The 14,056-nt window shown below is 40.4% G+C and overlaps 1 protein-coding gene across 1 annotated transcript; it reads left to right on the forward strand.

Moving 5' to 3' along the window:
• The first annotated feature begins 6,592 nt into the window (after nt 1-6,592).
• Nucleotides 6,593-14,036, forward strand: LOC106747418 (proclotting enzyme-like). Its single transcript, XM_014624915.1, has 6 exons — nt 6,593-7,358; nt 9,096-9,409; nt 11,086-11,567; nt 12,379-12,653; nt 13,520-13,665; nt 13,868-14,036. Exons 1-6 carry the CDS (start codon nt 7,193-7,195, stop codon nt 14,018-14,020), a joined length of 1,536 nt encoding a protein of 511 aa, XP_014480401.1. The 5' UTR covers nt 6,593-7,192; the 3' UTR covers nt 14,021-14,036.
• Nucleotides 14,037-14,056: the final 20 nt, after the last annotated feature.

The raw sequence follows: 14,056 nt of genomic DNA on the forward strand, positions 1-14,056 counted from the left end.
ACGAACAATTTCGTTCATCATTCGACAAACGTTCACCTATGAAAACGTAAGCACAAACGAACAGTCAATATTTGCTTTTAACTTGTGGAAAGGCAGAAACGAATTAGAGAATATATCGATGAAAAATATATTAGGGCACCGGATTAGAATCTCATTATATATATATATATAAATCCTTCATCATTTATCGAAGATAGAAATCGAATTATGTCGTATCGCGTACGTTCGTAGTCCGGAAAATGATGCGTCGTCATCACTCATTTTCTCTTTCCTCTTGCAAAAGTCACGAACTCCTGTCCTGTTTCATTTCGCTTAGCGCCAAGAAGACCGTGATGCTGCCGCGAAGCAACGCCCGAGGGAAACCAGTTGGCGAGGAATTCACGAGAAAAAGAAAAAAAGAGGAAAAAAGGGAATCCCGAGCGTGGAAACCTACAAGGAGAGATAAAGAAGATTCCGCGTCTTAGAGAAAGAGCGAAAAGAGCGTACCATAAAATCAACCAACGTGCCGGGAGACGCCCGACCACTTTTAGAAGGGTCCGCGCGCATTTCATGGCTGACGTACCTTAACGAGCCGTCCGGGCGGACACTTCGATGGAATCGCTTATCCGAAAAACCTGACATGACACATCCAGCGCGATTAGCGACGAACGAACGTGCGTCGTTATCCCACGCCGGATCGAATAACGGTACGCGACGCGAAATGTCGTCCACTTCGACGACAGGAACATTACATTTAATCCCTATCGATCACGCACCAGTCACAGTTGTGACGCCATTATAATCGCTCATCGACGAGAGAAGGAAGCCGGAAATGCCAATTTACGAAGCTAATTTGTGCGAAGAAAATTTGAAAATAATTGGCGGCAATCGAGAATTCGGGAAGATACACTTTTCTAGACTCCTCTCGATCCGTCTGCCTCTCTTTCTTTTTTCTTTTTCTTTTCGACGGCCAACCTGACGGTTCATTTCTAGAAGCTCCGAGGTACTGATTAGCGAGACGTTCTTCTTCCTCTTCACGTTTCTTTCAGATACGAGAGCCCGATCAGTTTGCGAATAAGGACTAGAGAGGGGAATTAATTGGCGCCTTAATTATAGGATGCAGCTCGCGTATTTTCTCGAACGCAAGCGAGGCTAGGGAGACGGAGGATAGTGTAAGTGGTTACAACGCGACTCGGGTAGCTATCATCCTCAGCTAGGAGAGTCACAGGTGTATATGCAAGCGTCGTAGCAATCGTGCGGGACCTTGTAGGGGGACACTGGCCCTGACGTAAGTTATAATAGTTCTTTGGACGTACATATGTCTCTCCTCTATTTTATCCGTGTGCGAGACAGAAATTGCGCATCGATCAACCGAGGCAGATACGAATGCGATTGATGAAAACGTTCCGTCGCAATCTCGAGTGCTTCTTATCGCGAATGTTTCTCTCACGACGTTCTCTCGAAAAAGGGGACGCGATTTGAATTTCTCATGTTTCTCGACAAATAATCTCTTCTCCTCGAAGATAACATTGCGTCACTTTCCGACGGGTTTGATTCTTCAAATGTGTAGAATACAGTCCGCTCATTAGCGAATTATGCTCCTTGAGTGGTTGATTTATAACGCGCGTACACGTACGCACACTTATAATTAGACTGCTTTTTAAGTTAAGAGCTCTGGCATGTTACATTAATTCAACGCGGATAATATCGGCAACTAAGCGCACACACGGGGGGGAGGGAAAGAGAAGAGGAAGGAAGATAGAGAGAATGAATGTCGAGACAAATCATATAAATATTAATAAAGCCCGTAAAAAAAGCGTGTTGCCGAGCCGGTGAAATGGAATTGGCACATCGCGAAACGGACTAACATCAAGATGGTATCGGATTTTTTGCACGACGCCGCTATAACAGCCTACACGTCGTTGCTGTGTTCTAATCCTTCTAGTCCGACGTTACGTGCAATTTATACACTTGAATGTACGGCTTAAACGAAATCAGCATTATCTAACAGGAATCGAATTAGATTCCGAAGCAATAAAAATTCAACGCTCCGGATACTCGTGGGCGATCATGCGCGCGAGTTTTACAGCGTTATGAAAGTAAACGCGTTTTATTGTCCGTTTCATTACGCATTGCGCCACGAGAGATAGTAATAATAAAGCGCGCAGGAAGAAATTAAATTTCAGCTTAGCCGATTTTACGGAACACTTTGCATCCTCATATGCTCACGAAGGAACAATCTGACCGGTCGATTTCCTTTTCGCGAATGTCCTCAAATAAAAGTTAACTAGACTGAAGAAAAGCAGTTGGATTGGCAAAATAATCAGCCTCATTCAAAAAAATATTTTGTCCACTAAACAAATTACGCATTGGTTCAACAATACGTTGCGTTGATACACGGAAAAAAATAATTTGTTGGCACAGCAAATTTCACATTCTGTCGCAGCAAAATTTATCAGTTATTATATGGAAAGCAAAATCATTTATATTAATTGCTATTTGCTGGATTATTTTGCTATATCTACAAACTATTTTGCTGTAAAAATAAATTAGTAAATGTATGAAAAAACACCGTTTTGTTCTAACAGCAAATTAACATGTCTTAAAGACAAATTCTTAGCAGAATTTTTTTATTCTGTTCTAATCAACAAAACTATTTCCGCTCTAATTGTACAAATAATTCGCTAATTTGATTATGCCAACTAAATTTTATCGCTCTCGCAACGAATATGTGGTAACGATGATGTGCTTTCGCTATAACAGCAAAATTATTTTTCTACGTGTACAATTGCTTCAATGGACTAAACGATGCACGGAGCAAAAATTTTTCTGCTGGCACAGTAAATTGTTTGTTACTGTGACAGCAAAAAGATTCGTTAAAAATATTAATTGCTGATTATACCAACTACATTCTGTTGCTGTCGCAACGATGTTTTACTACAGCAGCAAAATCATTATTTTCCGTCCAACAAATCTTTGTGTTGTCACTATACTAACAAGCAATTTGCTGTACCAGCAAAAAATTGTTCTCCGTGTGTGCTTAAAAAATATTGTTCACTTGAGCGAAATTTCGTTGATTCGATCAATTTTTTTCTCACTGTAATTTCGCCTCCAAACTCCAGCTATATTTAATATCTCGTGTGTAATTAAAAATCTGCCTCTGAAATGCGCAGGTCCGACTGTTCAGGTTAAGAGGCGAATTTCTTCGACCTTTCTTTATCCGCCGGATTCTTTTTTTCTTTTGATAGACCTTTCCTCTCGAATCTCGTCGTTAGAAGCGTAACGAGCCACCTTCTCCTGCTCGATTACGAGCAACCCCCCGATCCAACCGGTTTGCACATTTTCGGAGGAAGAATCTAACATGGTCCGGCAATATTGTCGTGGCGCCAATGCGAATTCTCGATTTTATTGGAAGCGCGCGTGCTAAAATATCGCCGCATATCGCCGGATGTTCCCGTAATGACGAGGGTCGGCGACTCAAACAAGAACATTGAACCTCGCTTACGGTTTTCAGATCGAACAAAAGTAGAGTCCTTGTTCTTACGACGCGACACGACCGCGCGCTAACGTCCTTCGCAAATTCCGTATATCTCGGGTCGATAATAGACACGAGACAAGAGTGACATTCGACGGACTATCGTGTGCAAACGCGCACGACGGATCGACCGTGGTTTAGCCACCCACTCGCTCGTTTATGGGCTGGTAATACGCGTGTATTTTCGGCGGAGTCCGGTTTGGCGGGTCAGACACCGCTGTTTTTATCGATTATCGAGCTCTCATTTACGAGCGACAACAAAAAAGCCTCTGCCGAGATGTCGACGGCAAGTGGTTATTAGTTGTCCGGTCAAAGAACGCGAATTAAAAATCCCTCTGCCTCCCTCTCCACCCTTTAGGACGCGGTTCGTCGACCCTAAGTATCGCGGTATCCTGACGTACACTTCAAGGTCCGAGCACCTCCGCTCTTTCGCTCTCCCGCGCGAGGAAGATACTGTTTATACTTAACGTGAGAAAATCGAAGATCCCGTCTTGTGATAGACCGAATTCGCTTTCAACTCTCTTCACATTTCGCGAGGGAGGTTTGCTTACGATGCAGCAAACGCGACACCCACCGCGCGACAGTCTAGATTTTATCATAAAATATCTGTATCAGCATCGCAAAAAAGAGGCTTCACCTCATGTTTGGGATAAGAATGAGATATTCTCTATTGGTATCACGATGAGATAACCTATTCTGGAACAACTTTAGACATTTTAATCTGAATCTATGCCGTACACGGAGAAGACAAATTTTGCTGGAACAATAAATTGTTTGTTAATATAGTGACAGCAAGAAATTTGATTTGTTACACGGAAAAAATCATTTTGCTGTTGTAGCAAAACGCCGTTGCGACAGCAATAAAGTTTAGTTGGTACAACCAAATTGCTGCTGCTCCATATATTCAGCAAATAGCAATTAATATTCTTAACAAATCTTTCTGCCGTCCAAACAAATTTTTTTGTCATCACTATATTAACAAACAATGCGCTATATTGCAAAATTTTTTTCTCCGTGTATATCGGAAAACTTCTATGGAATTTAGCGCGTCTCGTTTGTTTGAAATTATATAGAATACGCTTCGTACGAGCATAAGAATATTTTATTATTCTTCTTTCTCTCTCTCTATTTTTTCCTGTCATTTATCTAATGTACACTTCTGCTTCGATGAACTTCGTCGTCACAGTGTGCGGGATAACGTCGTTAGTTCACCGTACAATGACGCTCAATAAACGGCGCGAGAGGCAAGGAGTCGAAGCACACCTTCGAGGTGGGAAAAAGATGGAGGCGGCGGAGAACGCCGGGGGAGAGACGCGGTTCTATATTCACCGGTCGGCGGAAGGAAATGCATAAATATGTACTGTCGGGATAGACGAAGGCACACGGGGATCACGCGGTAAGCAAGTTCACGGCCGTCCCTTACATGCAGCCTTCTCTCGGAGTCTTCAAGGCCAAGCGGAGGATCGTGCTCTCTATGCAAATGCCAGCGCGCGGCAGTCAAGCCGGGCACGAACTGCGATCGAAGACCGATCGCAAGCGTGATCCGGTTCCATCATACAGCTTACATAATCAAGATAACTTTAATCCCATTCACACAAATGGACGTTATCGTCCGCGTGTTATATATTCAGGCCGCAAATCGACCGAGAATCCCTCTCGAGGAAGTCCGGCTCGCGTAATTGTCTCGCGGAGAACCGTACTGCAACCCTAGTAGAAATTTAACCTCGCGGGTGTCTAGTTAGGAGGTAATAAATTTATGTTTAGCGTCGTTACTAGCCAATAATGTAATGTTCATTTCTCCTATGACTAGATAAATAAGTTAGCCGACTATAAAAGAAATTAAATAAATAAAAGAATTAAATAAAAAGTCACAACTAGTTGCCAGGCAGTAATGTAACGCTTACTTCAGCTTCCTTTAAATTTTTATAGAACAATAAACTTTTAATTTTGATTTGCTACTTCATTTTTAAATACCAATAGTGGGTACACAGAGAAAAAGGTTTCTATTTTTTTCATATATATATAAACGAAAGACGCTACGAGGAAAAATGATACATGTTTTTGTGTAATCTTTTCCGTATAATCAATTGGCGTAATTGGTTTTGTTCTACAGCCAGCATTTAATAATTCGTTTATAACAATTTATTGCAAAATTGATTTTTGCAGAGTGCTTTTTAAATCCAATATGGTTTTTCATCCTATTTGCAATTGTTGGTTTTTTGCTAACCTTACTGATCTAGCCATGGGCTTTAATAGATTAACAGACTTTTACAGAGAAATTTTACTGATTTGTAGTGCTATACTTATTACCATGATCTACGACTATGACTAGTGACTATTGACTGTTCTCAGTGATAATACACTGATTGTATTTTAGACAGTATCGCAGAGAAAACAATGCGTCTTCGTGTTATTTCCCTTTTGTGTCGAGAAGAATTTCGAGGTGTTTACATCGCGTTTGGATGAGGGGAAAAAATCATACGAGTTCTGAAAAGATAAAATATCTATATTTTAGTCACAATTAAAAATAATTTATTATTTCATCATCACAAGAAACAGTGCCATAAAAACGTGAAGAACGGAGATGACTAGACAGTTCGATTCCGCTCTAAGAGACGCTTTACTCTCAAACAGCTTACATTCAAAGTACGAATTATCTCTAACACCTAAAAACTGACAGCTAATGTCGTTGGAGTCGCAGCTAAATTTATCAGCTGTTTGAATTAAATCGCTATAACGAACAATATAGTTGTATATACCTTGCAACAAATGCAACTTATCTCTAATAGCTAATATTGTTACTATTACAATTAATCAATTTAGCAATAACATTAGCTGTCCCTATGTTAGATGCCACTGCTAGTTTTTAGCTCGTACGGCTATTTTTTTCTCTGAGTGTAAATAATCAACAAAAGAAGAATTAGCGCTCACAACTAAAAACAAACACCCATAACTAAAAACTAGCTCCCGTAGGTCAAAAATAGCCGTCTATATAATACAATTGAAATTTCGTTTAGTTAATATTTTGTATCTCTGCACCTAGTTTTTAGCTCCTAAAGCTAAAAACTAAGTCTGGTAACAAAATTTTGGCTCCCACAGGTAAAAATTAACTGTCCATATAATACAACTGAAATTTAGTTAATTTAGCTAATACTTCTTGTCCTTGTATCTAATTTTTCGTTTCTACGGCTAAAAATTAGGTCTGGTAAATTTTCGTCGTATTATATAGACAGCTGATTCTTTTTTTTCGTGAAGGAAAGATCGCTTCGCGCATCGGGAGGACCGAGCCTCTCCCGACCTCCGGCGCGACTCTCCTCCGTCTATCGTCTACCCCGCGGCCATTCTACGGGAGAGGACGGCTCGAAGTGATGATAAAAGAGCAAGAGAAGAAAAGAGCGCGAAACACCTCGTGCGTTCCGCCACGGAGGAGTTCACCGGGGGCCGGGAGCAGCGCCGAGCGCCAGAGGGGAGGGCGAGCCCGTTATAAGCTCGAGCAGCGGCTATTCAGCAGCCTGGCGGCGGCCTAGTGGAGTCCTCAGGATCCTCGCCCGGCGTTCGCACACGTGGTGATCGTCCCAAAATCTCGCGCGTCGTCCGTTGTCCCTTTGCTCGCGGTGCCGCTCGGATTTCTCTACGGTTCTCTCGAGTTCTCTTAGGACGACGGTCTTCTTGATTAGGATGAATCGACCACGCGGACTGTCGTCGTTCGCGCTGATCGTGCTGGTGCTCGTGGTGCAGGTGATCGCGGCGGAGGTGCCCGAAGAGCCGGTGTCCAGATCACGGAGCTACAAGCCGATCAACGATGCTCGTGTGGTGGAAGAGGACGACGCCGTGATCGTCGAAGGTCAGTATCGATCACCCGCCGCGTCTCGTATGCACTCCTCGTCCGGATAGACTCCTGGTTCCTATGGCACAGCCTCGTCTATGTCTGCTCTCGGACATTCCTCATGACCTTTCCTCTCTTCGTCCGTTCGTTTAATCGTTCGCCGATCGCTTCGGCTGAGAATCGCGCACGCCAGTCGTCGGAAAGTTCCTCGAGAGTTCTGTTGATTGTTATCCATTTTATTCTTCGCTTTTAGCTTAGTTCACGAGAGAACGACGCTGAAAACAAAGAACGAAGGGGCTAATCCTGAACGCCATCGCGATTGAATTTATCCAACTGTCATCGTCGGGCAACGAACGAGACGGAGCTCTTCGTTTGATTGAACTCGCGATGAGGAAACGATATCTCCAGAATGTTTCGCTGTCATTAACGCGAGATACGCTTGAATCATCAATCGTCGTCGTGCAAAAGATCAATGTCTCCGTCCTGTTTCATATTCCGCGCATGACGACTGCTCCGACAACTTTTACTCATCCGCTGTTATATCACCGATTATCCCGACATCATTAGTCAGAAATCACAGCACGTCGGTTCTGTGTGGTCTCGCGGACGTGGTCATTGACTCCTTCCAGGCATCTCGCTTCCCTCGTCGACGATCGCGAAATTCCCCTCGGCAGATGCAATACGTATCGGATAACGATTGACGAACGATGAACATTGGCGCGCGCGTCCCATACTCAGCGACCGGAAGTCTCCCGGCGCGCTCCTCACCTTTGATGTACGTGTGCACCTGTGTGACTCCGTGGGTCAGCGAACTCGTCGCTAAGTATCTCCTCGATGGAATTTTATTATATTTCGATTGGCATAGCAGTACGTATGTCGCGTGAACGGCGACACCTGATCAAATCGATCGTATTTGTCGTTCATACATAATTCCTGTTAATCGGTTTCTCGCCAAAACTGATGCGAAGCTGAACAAGTTCGTTGCCCTTCATTTTGTTAGGATTGTTTCGACATACAATTCGACTACATGTAATTTATTTTGTTTTCTTTTTCATGCTGGTGTTAAGACGAAGACACAAAATGTCACATATTCCTGATGATGATTTAACCCATGCAATTCTAAGTTCTTGTGCATTTATTTTGGGACAAGAAAGATACGCACGTCAATATATCTTCCGCATATTAATGCATTTTTTCATACCAAATTAAGCATATTCAAGTACGTGTTAAGACAAACATGCTTGATGCATCCTAATTTTACGATGGCAAACACGATAACACATATGCATTTCACGGACGATGAATTAAATGAAAGAGGTGGGAAAAGAAACGTAAAATCCATGTGTGCACCACATTATGACAGCAATGATAGTTATAGATCGTGCAAGTATGAAAATAGAATATATCAAAGATAGCCAAGATCAAGATATACAATTAATTATATTCTTCTCATTTACCAACATGCAGAATTTCTATACACTGAAAGAAAAAAAGTACTACATTCAAATAAGTATTTCTTTGCTAAGAAATATAGAAATAATTATTTTATTTGGAAATAACGCTTAAATGTAACACTTTTTCCTTTCAGTGTGCTACATTCAAGTAATATTTACTTAATCCAAATACAATAATTATTCCCACACTCCTCAGCAAAGATTTATTTGAATGTATCACTTTTTCCTTTCACGTTGTATGTATTTCACAGAAGTTTGAAGAAATTGTAATTAAAGAGACACATGAAATATTAATTTGCAGCCGCGATCGAACCGAGCCAGTTCACGTCGAGACAGGGTCGGGAAATCCTGTGGAGCGGTGCCGCCACTCGCGAGAGTTGCCTAACTTCAAAGGGTGAAGTCGGTCGTTGCACGACCTTCAAGGAATGCTATCCGTACTTCAAGATTCCAGACCTCGGTGCTCTGGACGGCTGGGTGCTCGGTGTTTACGATACGTGCAGCTACGTTCGAGAAGATGGACACATGAGTTTTGGAATTTGCTGCTCAAACCTACATCCGGTCGTCACGCCCTATCCCGACAACTGCGACAACCCCGTACATGAGGAAGAACCGCAGGTAACAGCTGAAGAGGATCAGCCAATGATCCGATCGACTGCAAATTCAGATATTAATGAACATTTTTTTTCTATTCGCGATAATCACTTTCGCTATTGGAATTTCGTGAATTATGTATTATAAATAAAAATATATATCCGTTAGATCCAGCTTGAAAAATACACAGAGAAAAATATCAGTCTATTGCTGAGAAAAGCGATCACTCAGTTTGCTTCCCTTTTTTTAACCCATTGAAACCCATGGTTAGACTAGTAAGATTAGCAAAAAACCAACAATTGCAAATAGAACCGGAGCATGAAAAATCATATTAGATATAAAAAGCATTTTGCAAAATCAATTTTTCAATACATTGTTATAAACTAATTATTAAATGCTGGCTGTAGAACAAAACTCATTACGCCAGTCGATTCTACGGAAAAAGTTACACAAAACATGTATCATTTAGTTATCTTCAACAAAGAATATTTTTTTTTAATAATAGTTTTACAATATATTCATCACAAATTTTAGAAAAGTCTTTTATCATGTACTTAAAAGAGGAATTTATTCTCGTTTCACGAATATTATAAACTTGATCAAAGAAAAGTTAAATTCAGTTAATTGAAATAATCACCAAATTGTGTTTTAATTTATTCTTGATTTTAAAGTATTAAATTTACTAGGATTGAGAATATATTTTGTATAAATTTGATGCTTATAATAAATTTATGATATATTTGCGGATATAAACTTATGAAATGTTTGAAACAAGTAAAACATTGACTTCAATATAGCATATATCTTTCTGTGTGTAATGTCCCTCGACTCGACGATACGATTTCACGAAAAGACTTTTTACGACCTGTTTTATTACTTGGTAACCATGCACACTCTCTTTTCGTATATAAAAGAAAAAAAGATTGGTTGAATCAACGTAACAGTGACGCAACTAAATGCATTTTTGGTTGAAGAAAACAGAATTTCTGGGAGCGAATTTGATTCAATTAAATCGAATCAAATTCAGTTCCAGAAATTCTGTTCTCTAAAAGAAAAAAAAATAGGCGGAGTAAATATAATCCCATTATATTTTATATTTTATAGTCAATTTTGGTCTCAATTACACGTTTATAGTTTCTTTAACCATGTAACATATATATCAAAATGGACGCGGATTTATAATCATAACTATGATTCATTAGCGCAACTATATTTTATGATTGTGATAAATTAAAATGAGAGTAAGACGTATTATCAGGCATAATTACAACAAAGAACCAAATTCATATTCCTGAATAGGAATGTTTTTTTTTTTATTGTGTTGTTCTTAACGCGTTAGCGAATAAGTATTTTGCCTGAAAATTTATTTATTAACTATTTAATATTATATCATACTTGAAAAAAACCACTATAATTCATGATAAAATGTTTATATGGGTTGGTTACACCTCGCCCATGTTATAGTAACATTATATTTATAGTTTTCTTGAATACATTTGTTTAAATATGCCATTTCAGTCCCAAATATCATACATTTTTCTCTCAACGTTTCCTTCGACCAAAATGCGTTTAGTTGTGTCATTATCACATTAACTCAACCAATTCTTTTTCTCCATATGATGAAGAACCTAAATACATCTTTCCACCCTGCGAATCTCTCTTCCATCGCGCATCTAATACATACATCGACATCATTCCAGGTCGAAGACAATAAGAAGAATAAGAAGAAAGAGGACGGGAGCATAGCGCGTCCTCAGGCTGCGCTTTCTTGGCCACCACCGATTCCTACGCATCCACCATATCACACGATACCACCTTTACCGACTCACCCACCCTCGCCTGGTCTGTCGACGCACACCACTGAGAAGCCGATCAATACGAGCTCCAAGAAACCCGGTTCCGCCACCACGTGGCCAACGAAGAAGCCGACCTGGTGGCCGGCCGTGACCACCATATCGACCACCAACAGGCCGTCTACCACCTCGAGCAGCTCGAGCAGCAACCTGTCGCAATGCGGCGCGAAGAACGGCAATCAAGATCAAGAGCGCATCGTGGGTGGAAAGCCCGCTGATCCAGGCGAATGGCCATGGATCGCCGCGCTCTTCAACGCTGGACGACAATTCTGCGGGGGGTCGCTCATCGACGACCGACACATCCTGACTGCGGCGCATTGTGTCGCTAAGTATGCAAATACGATTATCGATTTCTCGCGATTCAAAGCAATTCGGCGCGTTTTCCATGAGATTATACCGTCGACGTTTTTTCTGATTCTTTTGTTTATTTCCTAGAAGAAAATGATATCCTTTAGAGCAATAAAAAACGTATTAATCGAATTTAATTTTAAGTCAGGCCTATGACAGCCAAACGTTAAGTATGAATGCGTGAATTAATTTAGTAAACGTTCTCTCATTACGATATATCTGAAATCCGTACAGATGTTTCGGCCCTTCCTTTAGACATTCAGTTTTCAAAACGTCAAATGTCAAATTAATTCACGCACACTGAGAAAAAAGTACTTACAAATTTACTTGTAGAAATATGAGATCTATTTCGTAGAAATAAATCTTACGTCCCACAAATAAATTTTTAAGTTTTTTCTCAGTGCATTTATGTCTGAGCATGTCAATTTTGTTGTCATAAGATAAATTTAAAGTTCAATTTAAAGAGGCTTTTTACATTTATTTTGTTCAAGAATATATAAGACGGGATATACAATCTCGGTATACGTCAGGATAGACAATCCTTGAGCAATTGGAAGAGACCAATAAGAGCAGATGTTGGTAACTAGTTGCGAAATTGAAAAATTATTTGACTTACAAAGTCGATGAATCCGAGGAAAATCGGAATCTATAGTCGAAATCTTATAAGTCAAATAATTTTTCAATTTCGCAATTAATTACTAGCGCCAGCTCTTATTGGCCTTTTCCTATTACTCAAGGATATGTTTTAGATTTTTTTTAACTTGTCTAATGGCAAAACGATCATTGTTTCAGCATGAATTCTTGGGATGTCGCGAGATTGACGGTGCGCATCGGTGACTACAACATCAAAACGAACACGGAAATTCATCACGTCGAGAAACGTATAAAGAGAGTCGTGAGACACCGGGGCTTCAACGCCCAAACGCTCTACAACGACGTGGCGCTCCTCACGATGAACGAACCGGTGGAATTCACAGAACAAATCCGGCCTATCTGTCTTCCTAGCGGATCACAACTGTATTCCGGCAAGACGGCGACCGTCATCGGATGGGGCTCTTTGAGAGAAGGTAAGGAAAACGTTATGCTAATACACGAACCGGAAACTTGTTCAATCAGTAGTCACGTCGACAAAGAAACGAGGTCCTCGCTTTTAACGAGGAATAACGAATGTGCGATTAACATCTGTGTGCGTGTACCTACGAGTACCCTCATTTAAATCTTCCGAAGAATCGATTTACATAGTCGCTACGCGAGACGATAAATGATTTTCTACACATGGCGCTCACACGAGCGATTATTTGCTGATTAATCGGACTCGGGACCGTGCAAAAGACTTTGGGGGGCCTGGTGCAAAGGTAAGGAGAGAGCTCTTTATCTGTTCGAATTTGGTATTAAAAAAAACTCAAAAAGGATAAAAATATAACTAAAACTTAAAATCTTTATTTATACGTAAATTTTTTCCAAAAATGAAAATAAACAATACAATAAAATTATAAAAAACATCAATAGAATTTTATAATTCTATAATAAATTAAAGACTTTTCCTGTACCCAATTCCTGTTAATTAAAAAATTAAAATCAAAATCTTTGGCTATTTCTCAATTGATAAAATTACACGAGCATTTAACCGTACTTGTACCACTGAAGATCGTATATATTTAGGAATATTTCTTCCAGATTTTACTTTTTATTATATGAAATAATAATTCCTCTCTCTTTCTTCTCTTTGGGAGTGTTAATATTATTTATATTATGTATAAAATATTTAAAATGGATAATTTCCACTACTCCAAATGAAGATGGTGTGCCTCTTAATATCGACAGCCCCTGTACGATGTATTCGCTGTGCCCTCTATTTGCACGGCCCTGATAGGATTATTTTCCTGAAGAAACAACGTATAAAATTTAACAATAACTTATTGTACTCGACCAGGTGGGATACAACCAGCAGTTTTGCAAGAAGTTTCGATACCAGTCTGGTCGAACAGCGAGTGCAAGTTGAAGTATGGTATAGCAGCACCGGGAGGAATCGTCGACAGTTTCCTGTGTGCTGGCCAAGCTGCTAAGGACTCATGCTCGGTTAGTACTCGCATCTTATATTTGTTGCTAAATATCACAGTCCACAGTGAAATCCCCAATGTAATCAATTGATTAGCTTCTACTGGGCGAAATCAGGTGATCTCATCTCGTAATAAATTATGGATCGTAATCAATATTTGTACGTACAACAAAATTTCATTATAAAAATTCATAACATTTTGCATTTCTATTTTATATACAGGGCGACAGTGGAGGCCCTCTAATGATAAACGACGGCCGTTGGACGCAAGTTGGCATTGTGTCATGGGGGATAGGGTGCGGCAAAGGACAGTATCCGGGCGTGTACACACGCGTGACGCACTTTTTACAGTGGATTAATAAAAATCTAAAATAATGGATATGATAATCTACCGCCCCCCCCCCCCCCCCC

This window comes from Dinoponera quadriceps, unplaced genomic scaffold, assembly GCF_001313825.1.
Source record: "Dinoponera quadriceps isolate SergipeBrazil2010 unplaced genomic scaffold, ASM131382v1 scaffold2414, whole genome shotgun sequence".
In the NCBI taxonomy this organism is placed as follows: domain Eukaryota; kingdom Metazoa; phylum Arthropoda; class Insecta; order Hymenoptera; family Formicidae; genus Dinoponera; species Dinoponera quadriceps.

Bases quoted from the DNA above. Each gene is read 5' to 3' on its own strand.
- LOC106747418 (XM_014624915.1), top strand. From the start codon at position 7,193: ATGAATCGACCACGCGGACTGTCGTCGTTCGCGCTGATCGTGCTGGTG. The intron at 12,654-13,519 runs GTAAGGAAAACG...GTACTCGACCAG, and splicing joins ATGGGGCTCTTTGAGAGAAG to GTGGGATACAACCAGCAGTT. The intron at 13,666-13,867 runs GTTAGTACTCGC...TTTTATATACAG, and splicing joins CTGCTAAGGACTCATGCTCG to GGCGACAGTGGAGGCCCTCT.